Here is a 14,120-nt window from a genome sequence, read left to right on the forward strand (position 1 = left end):
GCATTCGTGCAACAATTGTGCTGTTTTCAGAAATGCACTTGTTAAATCACCCGTTTGGCGAAGTAGTCTGATTCAATGATAAATTAAAAGGCACCGCATCGATTATATGCAACATAGGACAAGCTAGATAAACTTGTAATATCATCAACCATGTTAACTAGTGATTGTTAAGATTGATTGTTTTTTATAAGATATGTTTAATGCTAGCTAGCACCTTATCTTGGCTCCTTGCTCCACTCGCATAGCAGGTAGTCAGCCTGCCACGCAGTCTCCCCGTGGAGTTCAATGTAATCGGCCATGATCGGTGTCCAAAAATGTAGATTACCGATTTATTATTTCTTGAAATCGTCCCTAATTAATCGGCCATTCCGATTAATCGGTCGACCTCTATCCTCAATGCTTTTGAGCTAATCAGTTGTGTTGTGACAAGGTGGGGTGGTATACAGAAGCTGGCCCTGTTTGGTATAAAAGACCAAGTCCATATTATGGCAAGACAGCTCAAATAAGCAAAGAGAAATGACTGTCCATCATTACTTTAAGACATAAAGGTCAGTTAATCCAGAAAATGTAAAAACTTTTAAGGTTTCTTCAAGTGCAGTCGCAAAAACCATCAAGCGCTATGATGAAACAGGCTCTCTTGAGGATCGCCACAGGAAAGGAAGACCCACAGTGACCTGCAGAGGATACGTTCATTTGAGTTACCACCCTCAGAAATTGCAGCCCAAATAAATTCTTCAGAGTTCAAGTAACAGACACATCTCAACGTCAAGAAACATGAGCAATGGACATTAGACTGGTGGAAATCTGTCCTTTTGGTGTGATGAGTACAAATTTACTACTGTACCTTTTTGAGATGCAGAGTAGGTGAACACTACACGTGTAGTTCCCACCGTGAAGCATGGAGGAGATTGTGTGTGGGTGCTTTGCTGTTGACCCAGTCTGTGATTTATTTAGAATTCAAGGCACACTTAACCAGCATGGCTACAACAGCAATACGCCATCCCATCTGGTTTGCTCTAAGTCCCACTATCATTTGTTTTTCAACAGCACAATGACCCAACACACCTCCAGGCTTTGTAAGGGCCATTTGACCAAGGAGAGTGATGGAGTGCTGCATCAGATGACCTGGCTTCCACAATCGCCCGACCTCAACCCAATTGAGATGGTTTGGGATGAGTTGGACCGCAGAGTGAAGGAAAAGCGGCCAACAAGTGCTCAGCAAATGTGGGAACTCCTTCAAGACTGTTGGAAAAGCATTCCAGGTGAAGCTTGTTGAGAGAATGCCAATAGTGTGCAAAGCTGTCATCAAGGCAAAGGGTGGCTACTTTGAAGAATCTATATATTTTGATTCGTTTAACACTTCTTTTTTTTTTGGTTACTAGATATTCCATATGTGTTATTTCATAGTTGTGATTTTTTGTCATTATTATTCTACAATGTAGAGTAGGTGTGTCCAAACTTTTCACTGGTACTTTATATTCTATATAGCGTGTGATTTTTTATAATATATTCTTTATATTTTTTCAGGTTATTTTATTTTCATGATGGTCTTTATCCATAAATGTTGGTTAAGCTTTTTTCTGCCGCATGTGTTGCACTAATGTATTTTCTGTCAAGGAAAACTAGTTGCACGCCACTCTATTGAAGCTAAAACTACACTGTTGACGTTCAATTTCAGATTCCTGAACTCGTAACGTGACCCCTATACTTAATTGTTACCCAAAAATGATTTGATTTTGAGATAAGAACTGCTGCATTGGACCTTTTTAAAGTAATTTCTGCAAGTGCGTTATCTTTTGATTGTTGTATTCGCCATCTTTCAGTTATATTTTTGGTTACGCATTGCACAACTCTGACTTGCATGTAAATCATGTCAATGGGAACTGTGCGAGACGATGTGCATGTTTTACTCAATTATTCAGCCTCCTATTCTTATCATACTCTGTGTAGAAATTTCTATCACAGTGTGCTTTGTTTTTTCTTTGTGCCTTGCAGCACAAAAATGCCACAGCAGTACTGGAGTACGAACGAATGGCAGAACTTGACTTCGAAAAGAGGGATTTCAGAAAGGCATGTTACCCCATTCAACCCTACACACACACACACACCTATTGACACACAGACATTGGCAGTCAACCCAGTTGTGAGATGGTAGCTGTTGTCTTCTCTGCTGCAGGTGGTGTATTCTATGGACAAGGCCCTGGGATTGGCGTCCACCTGTCATCGCTTCAAAATCCTCAAGGCTGAGTGTTTGGCCCTACTGGGTCGCTACCTAGAAGCCCAGTCTGTGGCCAGGTACAAACCAATCAGGCACTAAAGTGGGGCAGAAAGGAGTGGAAGTTAGGAGGATTATCCAACCAAGCTCTTTACCAGGACATTTGTTTCATATTTGAAAGGCAGGTTTTATATATGTGGTGCTATATATACTACATACAGTGCCTTGCAAAAGTATTCATCCCCCTATTCCTATTTTGTTGCATTACAACCTGAAATTTAAATATATTTTTATTTCATCTAATGGACATACACAAAATAGTCCAAATTGATGAAGTGAAATGAAAAAAATAACTTGTTTAAAAAAAATAAAAAACGTAAAGTGGTGTGTACATATGTATTCACCCCCTTTGCTATGAAGCCCCTAAATAAGATCTGGTGCAACCAATTACCTTCAGAAGTCACATTGTTAGTTAAATAAAGTCCACTTGTGTGCAATCTGTGTCACATGATCTCAGTATATATACACCTGTTCTGAAAGGTCCCAGAATCTGCAGCACCACTAAGCAAGCGGCACCATGACGACAAGGAGCTCTCCAAATAGGTCAAGCACAAAGTTGTGGTGAACTACAGATCAGGGTTGGGTTATAAATAAATAAAAATATCAGAAATGTTGAACATCCCACAGAGCACCATTAAATCCATTATTAAAACATGGAAAGAATATGGCACCACAACAAACCTGCCAAGAGAGGGCCGCTCACCAAAACTCATGGACGAGGCAAGGAGGGCATTCATCAGAAAAGCAACAGACCAACGAGAACCCTGAAGGAGCTGCAAAGCTCCATATGGAAGAAAGTACTCTGGTCAGATGAGACTAAAATTGAGCATTTTCCTTGATGGTCAAAAAGCTATGTCTGGTGCAAACCTAACACCTCTCATCACCCTGAGAACACCATTCCCACAGTGAAGCGTGGTGGCAGCATGTTGTGGGGATGTTTTTCATCGGCAGGGACTGGGAAACTGGTCACAATTGAAGGAATAGTGGATGGCGCTAAATACAGGGAAATTCTTGAGAAACCTGTTAGTCTTCCAGAGATTTGAGACTGGGACGGAATTCACCTTCCAGCAGGACAATGACCCTAAGCATACTGCTAAAGCAACACTCGAGTGGTTTAAGGGTAAACATTTAAATGTCTTGGAATGGTCTAGTCAAAGCCCAGACCTCAATCCAATTGAGAATCTGTATACCAGCGGAACCCATCCAACTTGACGGAGCTGGAGCAGTTCTGCCTTGAAGAATGCGCAAAAATCGCAGTGGCTAGATGTGCCAAGCTTATAGAGACATCGTAGGAGACTTGCAGCTGTTATTGCTGCAAAAGGTGTCTCTACAAAGTAGTATTTTGGGGGGTGAATAGTTATGCATGCTCAAGTTTGTTTGTTTCACAATAAAAATGTTTTTGCATCTTCAAAGTGTTGTGTAAATCAAATGATACAGACCTCCCCCAAAATATTTTCATTCCAGGTTGTAACGTAACAAAATAAGAAAAATGCCAAGGGGGGTGGAGTGAATACTTTTGCAAGTCGCTGTGTATATATACAAAAATATGTGGACACCTCTTCAAATTAGAGGATATGTCTATTTCAACCACACCCGTTGCTGACAGGTGTATAAAGTTGAGCACACAGACATGTAATCTCCATACAAGCTCACAGAACGGAACTGCCGATTGCATGTCTCGTTAAATTTTTTTTTTGAAGTATCTGTCTGCAACAGATGCCTAGTTATGTATTCCCAGTTATGTGAAATCCATAGATTAGGACCTAATAAATTCATTTAAATTACGCTTCAGCGGTCCCGTACAGTGCATTCGGAGGGTGTTCAGACCACTTGACTTTTTCCACATTTCGTTACACTAGTCTTATTCTAAAATGGATTAACTACCTTGTGCTTTTGTGCTTAGGGTTGTTGTACTGTTGGAAGGTGAACCTTCGCCCAGTCCGAGGTTCTGAGCACTCTGGAGCAGGTTTTCATCAAGGATCTTTCTGTACTTTGCTCCTTTCATCTTTGCCTTGGTCCTGACTAGTCTCCCAGTCCCTGCCGCTGAAAAACATCCCCACAACATGATGCTGCCACGATCATGCGTCACCGTAGGGATGGTTCCAGGTTTCCTCCAGACGTGATGCTTGTCATTCAGGCCAAATAGTTGGTTTCTTGGTTTCACCAGTCTTTAGGTGCTTTTTGGCAAACTCACAGCGGGCTGTCATGTGTATTTTACTGAGAGCTGGCTTCCGTCTGGCAACTCTACCATAAAGGTCTAATTGCTGGAGTGCTGCAGAGATGGCTGTCTTTCTGGAAGGTTCTCCCATCTCCACAGAGGAACTCTAGACCTCTGTCAGAGTGACCATCATGTTCTTGGTCACCTCCCTGACCAAGGACCTTCTCCCCTAATTGCTCAGTTTTACCGGGTGGCAGAGAAGAATGGGAGAAGCTCCCCAAATACAGGTGTGCCAAGCTTTTTATTTTTTTTAATTTAACCTTTATTTAACGAGGCAAGTCAGTTAAGAACCAAGGTTGTAGTGTCAAAGGTGCTTCAACAAAGTACTGAGTGAAGGGTCTGAATACTTATGTAAATGTGATAATTCAGTTTTTAGTTTATGAATTTGCTAAAATTGATTTGAAGAAGGGAAACAACTATTTAAGCAATTTTAGAATATGGCTGTAAAGTAACAAAATGTGGAAAAAGTCAAGTGGTCAGAATACTTTTGGTCACGTAGTGTATTTTGTTTTCTTCAGCTGTAATAGGATGTTTAATTTTTCACTGGTTATAAACTTTTCAACTGTCGAATTTGACTTCAGCCCTTATTTTTTTTATACAACTTTTGCTGACTAACGTGTTAAATTTAATTTTCAAAACCCCAGGAACATCGCCATTTTGACGAGGCTTCTTTTGCCCTTGTTTTTGTTTGCTCCAGTTATAGGGGAATATCAAAGTCAGATTCTTTGTCTTATGAATCTTGTCTTTTCTCTCCCAGCGATATATTGAGGATGGACTCGACTAACGGAGACGCTCTGTACGTGCGAGGCCTGTGTCTGTACTACGAGGACTGCATCGACAAAGCTGTGCAGTTCTTCGTGCAAGCACTGCGCATGGCCCCAGACCACGAGAAGTCTCGGCTAGCTTGCAGAGTGAGTCACTCAACTTGCGCCTGTACTTATTTTAAAATGTTGAAATGATTTACTCGTGTAGGGTAGTTTTTATGTCATTGGATAGTGTACAGGGAGAGGTCTGTAGCTAGGCCAAAGAGTCAAATGTTGGTATTGTGACAACACTACTTGATCAATAGCGGGTGGTGCAGTGGTCTAAGGCACGATATTTCAGTGCAAGAGGTGTCACTGCAGTCCCTGGTTTGAATCCAGGCTGTATCACATCCGGCCGTGATTGGGAGTCCCATAGGGCGGCGCACAATTGGTCCAGGTTTGGCCGGGGTTGGTCGTCAAATAAGAATTTGTTCTGAACTGACTTGCCTAGTTAAATAAAGGTTACACATCAGTACTGTAGCCTGTGAATTGAGTTCTACTGCATCTGACGTACTGATTCAATGTGGTTAATATCTATCTAAAATCAGAATGCCAAAGCTTTGAAAGCGAAGAAGGAGGAGGGAAACAAAGTGTTCAAGAACAGCAACTTTGAGGCAGCCTACCGGCTCTACTCGGAGGCCCTGGCGATAGATCCCAACAACATCAAAACCAACGCCAAGCTCTACTGCAACAGAGGCACCGTCGGGGCTAAGGTGAGAACCTCAACTGGAATGCTCTAGAACAAGGTAGAGTTCAGGCGCAAATGTGCAAAAACATTGCAGAATTAAGTGCTCATATTGGGCAAGTTCAGGTAGTACCTCATCTCAAAAGTGTTCCCAATTTATGGAATCCTAGACAGGACTGGGAAAGTACTTTTGTAAAAATCCTGAATGTACATAATGGCCAGACCTTAAATAATACTACAAATAAAAAAGGAACCCAGATGTCACATGGGGTAAAAATCTGAGGCACCACCAGAGAGGAAGTGCGGTGGTCAGGAAGACTGAGCAAGATGAAACTGGGCCGACATTCTGCTAATTTTCTGAGAGAAACATCCAATATCAATTCAGTTTTCTGTTCCCAAAACTAGAATCTGTTACAAACTATAGTTGGAGCAGCCTTAAGGGCAGTACGAAGCAGGAAGCAGCAGTATCCCGTGTAAAATTGTGTCCAGTTTATTCAGTTAAGTGGTTCCATGTGAAAATATAATATGGCAGAATATTTACAATCAGTGTCTTCGGTAAGTATTCAGACCCCTTGAATTTTTCCACATTTTGTTACGTTACAGCCTTAATCTGAAATAGATTAAATAAAAAATCCTCAATACCCCATAATGATCAAGTGAAAACAGTTTTTTTGAAATTTGTGCACATTTATGAAATATAAAAAAACGGATACCTTATTTACTTAAGTATTCAGACCCTTTGCTATGAGACTTGAGACTATGAGACATTTGCATCCGTTTCCATTGATCATCCTAGATGTTTCTACAACTTGATTGGAGTCCACATGTGGTAAATTCAATTGATTGGACATGATTTGGAAAGGCACATACCTGTCTATATAAGGTCCAGTTTATGTCAGAGCAAACACCAAGCCATGAGGTCGAAGGAATTGTCCGTAGAGCTCCGAGACAGGATTTTGTCGAGGCACAGATCTGGGGAAGGGTACCTAAACATTTCTGCAGCATTGAAGGCCCCAAGAACACAGTGGCCTCCATCATTCTTAAATGGAAGAAGTTTATAACCACCAAGCCTCTTCCTAGAGCTGGCTGCCCAGCCAAACTGAGCAATCGGGGGAGAAGTGCCTTTGTCAGGGAGGTGACCAAGAATTCAATGGTCACTCTGACAGAGTTCCAGAAAGACAAACATCTCTGCAGCACTGCCCCAATCAGGCCTTTATGGTAGAGTGGACAGACGGAAGCCTCTCCTCAGTAAAAGGCACATGACAGCCCACTTGAAGTTTGCACCTAAAGATTCATGAGAAACAAGATTCTCTGGTCTGATGAAACCATGCCAAGCTTCACGTCTGGAGGAAACCTGGCACCATCCCTACGATGAAGCATGGTGGTGGCAGCATCATGCTTTAGGGATGTTTTTCAGCGGCAGGGACTGGGAGATTTGTCATGATCGAGGGAAAGATGAACGGAGCAAAGTACAGAGATCCTTGATGAAAACCTTCTGAGCGCTCAGGACATCAGACTGGGGCAAAGGCTCACCTTCCAACAAGACAACGACCCTAAGCACACAGCCAAGACAAAGGAGGATTTGGCTTCGGGACAAGTCGCTGAATGTCCTTGAGTTGCCCAGCCAGAGCCCGGACTTGAACCCAATCTAACATTTCTGAAACTCAAAATAGCTATGCAGCAATGCTCCCCATCCAACCTGACAGAGCTTGAGAGGATCTGCAGTGAGGAATGGGAGAAACTCCCCAAATACAGGTGCGCCAAGCTTGTAGTGTCCTACTCAAGAAGATATAATACATGAATGATGTTTTAGATATGTTGGAATTCGGTTTAATTCGTGAACAAATTGATACGATTCGATGCATTAACATGTTGCTTAAACATATTAATTTTCCATTTTAAATTAAGATCTGCTGCTGATGGAGCTCATGACCTAAGTTGGATCTGTCTGAGCTCACTTCTCTATTGTGTGTGTCAGTGGGGAGTTTAGCATGTAAATCTTGGTGGGACAAAAATAAAAAATGATGCTTGCCAGCAAAGCCACTACACTAAATGAAACAATACATGAATTGCACTATACCGGTGACAAATGGTGCCCACAAACTGTTCGGGCCTACATAAAGCTGTCCCAACAGCAGAGCTTTCTTTTCAGCACCATTGAGTGAATCCTTACCACTAATACACCTGGTTATCAGCGGAGCCTTGTCTGGCAGCGAAACAGTTCATTCAGAATGGTTTACTCCTTTAAAAAAAATCATAGCTGATATGTATGGCTGACTTGTGTGCAAATTGTGTCATCAAAGTCTGGCATTACCTGGATTTATGGTGCTTTCAAGACAACTGGGAACACATTCGAATCATGGCGCCAGTGATCTTCTGGTTGGAGCTCTAGAAAGAGGCCAGAGTTCCCGACTTCTAGTCACAGCTAGTTTTTATCACAGTTCCCAGTTGTCTTGAACTCATTGAACTCTGAGATTTCCCAGTTCTGAGTTTCCAGTTGTTTTGAACGTGGCAGAAGTCATGCTGGATTGACAGCATGGCCAATGTATTGTTTATCCTTTTTAAGCTTGGAAAAGAGACCCTTTGGACCACAGACCCACTGTTGCCAGATAATTTAATGTTAATTTCTCTAAGCCACCTCCGATAATTTGGCAGTTTCCTCACAACCGCATACCACCTGTAACCACACCAGCCCATGACTTCCACATCTGGTTCTTCACCTGCGGGATCATCTGAGACCAGCCACTCGAACAGCTGATGAAACTGAAGCTTATTTCGATCTCTAATAAAGGCCTTTGGGGGGAGAAACTCATTCTGATTGGCTGGTTCTGGCTCTCAAGTGGGTGGGCCTATGCTGTCTCAGGCCCACCCATGGCTGCGCCCCTGCCCCGTCATGTGAAATCCAGAGAGTAGGGCCTAATTTATTTATTTTAATTGACTGATTTCCTTAGTTTATATTAACTCAGTAAATCTTAAATTGTTGCAATGTTGTGTAAATTTGTTTTGTTCAGTGTAGCTATGACAGTCAATGAATAAACAGTGCATTTGTAAGGTTTTCAGACCCCTTGACTTTTTCCACATTTTGTTATGTTACAGCCTTATTCTAAAATTGATTTTGTTTTTAATTAATCAATCTACACGCGATATCTCCGAATGACAAAGCAAAAAAAATCTTGAACACAATTTTGCAAATGTATAAAAAATGTTTAATTTAAATCACATTTACATAAGAATTCAGACCCTGTACTCAGTACTTTTTTGAAGCGCCTATTACAGCCTCAAGTCTTCTTGGGTATGATGCTACAAGCTTGGCACAGCTGTATTTGAGGAGTTTCTCCCTTCTCTGCAGATCCTCTCAAGCTCTGTCAGCTGTGCAGCGACGCTCCCCATCCAACCTATTTTCAGGTCTCTCCAGAGATGTTCGATGGGTTCAAATCTGGGCTCTGGCTGGGCCACTCAAGGACATTCAGAGACTTGTCACGAAGCCACTCCTGCATTGTCTTGGCTGTGTGCTTGGGGTCTTTGTCCTGTTGGGATGTGAACCTTCGCCCCAGTCTGAGAACCTGCTCAGGACTTCATCAAGTGATCTCTCTGCGCTTAGTTCATCTTTCCCTTGACTAGTCTCCCAGTACCTGCCGCTGAAAAACATCCCACAGCATTAGGCTGCCACCACCATGGTTCACCGTAGGGATGGTGCCAGGTTTCCTCCAGTCTTGGCGCTTGGCATTCATCACAGCAGATAATCTTGTTTCTCATGGTCTGAGAGTCCTTTAGGTGCCTTTTTGGCAAACTCCAAGCAGGCTGTCATGTGCCTTTTTACTGAGAAGTGGCTTCTGTCTGGCCACTCTAACATAAAGGCCTAATTGGTAGAGTGCTGCAGAGATGGTTGTCCTTCTGGAAGGTTCTCCCATCTCCACAGAGGAAGTCTGGAGCTCTGTCATAGTGACCATTGGATTCTTGGTCACCTCCCTGACCATGGCCCTTCTCCCCTAATTGCTCAGTTTGGCCAAGCTGCCAGCTCTCGGAAGAGGCTTGGTGGTTCCAAACTTCTATTTACTGTGTTCTTGGGGACCTTCAATGCTGCAGACATTTTTTTGGTACCGTTCCCCAGATTTGTGCCTCGACACAATCCTGTCTGAGTTCTACGGACAATTGATTAGACCCCAAGGCCTGTTTTTTTTTTTCTCCGACATGCACTGACAACTCTTTATATAGACAGATGTGCCTTTCCAAATCACGTCCAATCAATTTAATTTACCACAGGTGGACTCCAATGAAGTTGTAGAAACATCTCAAGGATCAATGGAAACAGGATGCACCTGAGCTCAATTTTGAGTCTCATAGCAAAGGGTCTGAATACTTATGTAAATAAGGTATTTCTTATGTAAATAAGGTATTTCTGTTTTTGTCATAAATTTGAAAAACATTCTAAAAACCTGTTTTCGCTTCGTCATTATGGGGTACTGTGTGTAGATGTTTTTCTATTTAATCCTTTAGAATATGGCTGTAATGTAACAAAATGTGGAAAAAAGTCCAGGGGTCTGAATACTTTCCAAATGCACTGTATAGCACAACTTTGGATTTCACCATCTAAAAGTTTTTCCGTAGTGATCTAATCCTCTCGTTTCGGCCATGCGGTGTGCCTCGCAAAAGTGTCCTCGTTTTGAAATGATTGCCTTATCTCTAAATGAACCATATGCACCAGGGCTTTTCAATATGTGTGTGTGTATATATATAAACATTTTTTTTGAATAGTTTTAATCAATTCTGTACATTGTTTAAAAAATATGAAAAATGATCCCCGTAAATTTCTGATGTCTAGTGCCAAAACTGCTCAGATGCAGACTTTATCACAGATTGAGAGATGAGTGCTTTATCCAATATCACGCGGACAGCTCCCAAAATATGTTGGTATAACGTGTTATATATATATTTTTAATAAGATCATCTTTGAGATCCAACAATCACCAAAATATATATATATATATATATATATATACATACACACACACACACACAGTGGGTCAAAAAAGTATTTAGTCAGCCACCAATTGGGCAAGTTCTCCCACTTAAAAAGATGAGAGGCCTGTAATTTTCATCATAGGTACACTTCAACTATGACAGACAAAATTAGAATTTATTTGCAAATTATGGTGGAAAATAAGTATTTGGTCAACAAAAGTTTATCTCAATACTTTGTTATATACCCTTTGTTAGCAATGACAGAGGTCAAACGTTTTCTGTAAGTCCTCCATGCAGATCTCCTCTAGAGCAGTGATGTTTTGGGGCTGTTGCTGGGCAACACGGACTTTCAACTCCTTCCAAAGATTTTCTATGGGGTTGAGATCTGGAGACTGGCTAGGCCAATCCAGGACCTTGAAATGCTTCTTACGAAGCCACTCCTTCGTTGCCCGGGCGGTGTGTTTGGGATCATTGTCATGCTGAAAGACCCAGCCACGTTTCATCTTCAATGCCCTTGCTGATGGAAGGAGGTTTTCACTCAAAATCTCACGATACATGGCCCCATTCATTCTTTCCTTTACACGGATCAGTCGTCCTGGTCCCTTTGCAGAAAAACAGCCCCATGTTTCCACCCCCATGCTTCACAGTAGGTATGGTGTTCTTTGGATGCAACTCAGCATTCTTTGTCCTCCAAACACGACGAGTTGAGTTTTTACCAAAAAGTTATATTTTGGTTTCATCTGACCATTCTCCCAATCTTCTTCTGGATCATCCAAATGCTCTCTAGCAAACTTCAGATGGGCCTGGACATGTACTGGCTTAAGCAGGGGGACACGTCTGGCACTGCAGGATTTGAGTCCCTGGCGGCATAGTGTGTTACTGAAGGTAGGCTTTGTTACTTTGGTCCCAGCTCTCTGCAGGTCATTCACTTGGTCCCCCCGTGTGGTTCTGGGATTTTTGCTCACCGTTCTTGTGATCATTTTGACCCCACGGGGTGAGAACTTGCGTGGAGCCCCAGATCGAGGGAGATTATCAGTGGTCTTGTATGTCTTCCATTTTCTAATAATTGCTCCCACAGTTGATTTCTTCAAACCAAGCTGCTTACCTATTGCAGATTCAGTCTTCCCAGCCTGGTGCAGGTCTGCAATTTTGTTTCTGGTGTCCTTTGACAGCTCTTTGGTCTTGGCCATAGTGGAGTTTGGAGTGTGACTGTTTGAGGTTGTGTACAGGTGTCTTTTATACAGATAAGTTCAAACAGGTGCCATTAATACAGGTAACGAGTGGAGGACAGAGGAGCCTCTTAAAGAAGTTACAAGTCCGTGAGAGCCAGAAATCTTGCTTGTTTGTAGGTGACCAAATACTTATTTTCCACCATAATTTGCAAATATATTCATAAAAAATCCTACAATGTGATTTTTTTTCTCATTTTGTCTGTCATAGTTGAAGTGTACCTATAATGAAAATTACAGGCCTCATCTTTTTAAGTGGGAGAACTTGGTGGCTGACGAAATACTTTTTTGCTCCACTGTATATATAGTTATGCACGCTCAAGTTTTCAGCTTTTTTTTGTCTTATTTCTTGTTTGGTTCACAAGAAAAAATATTTTGCACCTTCAAAGCATGTTGTGTAAATCAACTGATACAAACCCACCAAAAATACATTTTAGTTCCAGGTTGTAAGGCAAGAAAATAGGGAAAATGCCAAGTGGGGTGAATACGCAAGCCACTGTATCTTACACATCGGTCCCCGATTCAAATGTTTATCGGAGAATCATTGCATCCCTAGTAACAGGCATCTTCATTATAGCCACTTTTACATATTCCGTCCAAATAGACATCTCAAAGAAGCTGTAATACTTTAAGAAAAACATTTTTTATAATACTGGTTTTGTTGACCAGTATTATAAACAGGCGGCAACACGTATTCCTTATGGAGCCGCACACTGCCCACTCTCCCGGTACACATGGACATGTGAACAATGACGGACATGGAGCTCCAAGATGCACAAATTACAAACATATGTCCATGTGTAGCGGGAGAGTGGGCAGTGTGCGGCTCCATAAGGAATTTAATAAATGGAAATAAGCTTTTTTTCTAATCAGTGTAGCGAGTGTTCATGTGCATCTGAACATTGCATCCACTTGGAGGATTGCAAAAGGATAAATTACTGAAACTGAATGGGCTCCTGAGTGGCTCAGCGATCTAAGGCACTGCATCTCAGTACAAGAGGCATCAGTACAGTCCCTGTACTGAATCCAGGCTGAATCACATCTGGCCGTGATTGGGAGTCCCATAGGGCGGCGCACAATTGGCCCAGTGTTGTCCGGGTTTGGCCAGGGTAGGTTGTCATTGTAAATAAGAATTTGTTCTTAACTGAGTTGCCTAGTTAAATAAAGGTTCAATAAAAAAATACATGAATAAAAAGTGCCATTGTGCAACTTGACCTAACATTTCAATACATGATTAGCTTTGCACACAGTTAATACTCATGATATTTGTGAAAGAAGTACAACAATATATATATTTAGGATAAATTCATCACTTACAAAAAAGGGAAAACATGAATGCGCCAAACCATTTATAAGGGGAATTAAATAATGTGCGGTCATGACGAGAGCGGCCGAGTCCGCTTCATCACACGAACAGAGCGCACTTTTCTTAGAATTTAACCTTTGCCAAGTTGTAAAAAATTACATTGTTTAGGAGTGCAAAGACAAATTCAAGTTCCTGCTCACACATACTTCAGAGAATAGGCCTTCCCTAACAGAAATATGCAAATACATGCTAAAATGCGCCAATAGGAGCTCACCTGCTCGTGCTTCGCTCAGCTTAACTCCCTCCTTGCTTGTTCTGCCCAATGTGTCTCCCAACTCCCATTTGAAAAAGGACCATCTTGGGGTTAGTTAAAAGTACATTTGATAATACTTTATGTATGTTAGCAATCCAAGCTAGATTCTGGAAGTTGAGTTCCTAATTGTTTGAAACGCATGCCATCTGTTCATTTGTGTCTTTACTTCCTCTCCTTCAGCTGAATAAACCTGATCAAGCAATCGAAGATTGCACAAGTGCAATAAAGTTGGACGACACATATATCAAGGCCTATTTGAGACGAGCCCAGTGGTAAGCTATGAAAAGTACTTATAACAAGTGGCTCAGACTTGGAGCTATAATCAGCGA

At 41.8% G+C, this 14,120-nt stretch overlaps 1 protein-coding gene across 3 annotated transcripts in view; it reads left to right on the plus strand.

Annotated features, from left to right (window-relative positions):
- The window catches only part of LOC109881690 (dnaJ homolog subfamily C member 7), a 49,404-nt gene that overhangs the window by 21,788 nt on the left and 13,496 nt on the right, over positions 1-14,120 (plus strand). For all 3 annotated transcript variants that reach the window (XM_020473804.2, XM_031804976.1, XM_031804977.1), the window contains exons 5-9: positions 1,996-2,070; positions 2,177-2,295; positions 5,251-5,404; positions 5,845-6,009; positions 13,972-14,063. In XM_020473804.2, the coding sequence (XP_020329393.1) occupies positions 1,996-2,070; positions 2,177-2,295; positions 5,251-5,404; positions 5,845-6,009; positions 13,972-14,063 (605 nt within the window). The remainder of the gene's footprint in view (positions 1-1,995; positions 2,071-2,176; positions 2,296-5,250; positions 5,405-5,844; positions 6,010-13,971; positions 14,064-14,120) is intronic.

The sequence above is a fragment of the Oncorhynchus kisutch genome, linkage group LG25, assembly GCF_002021735.2.
Source record: "Oncorhynchus kisutch isolate 150728-3 linkage group LG25, Okis_V2, whole genome shotgun sequence".
Taxonomy (NCBI): domain Eukaryota; kingdom Metazoa; phylum Chordata; class Actinopteri; order Salmoniformes; family Salmonidae; genus Oncorhynchus; species Oncorhynchus kisutch.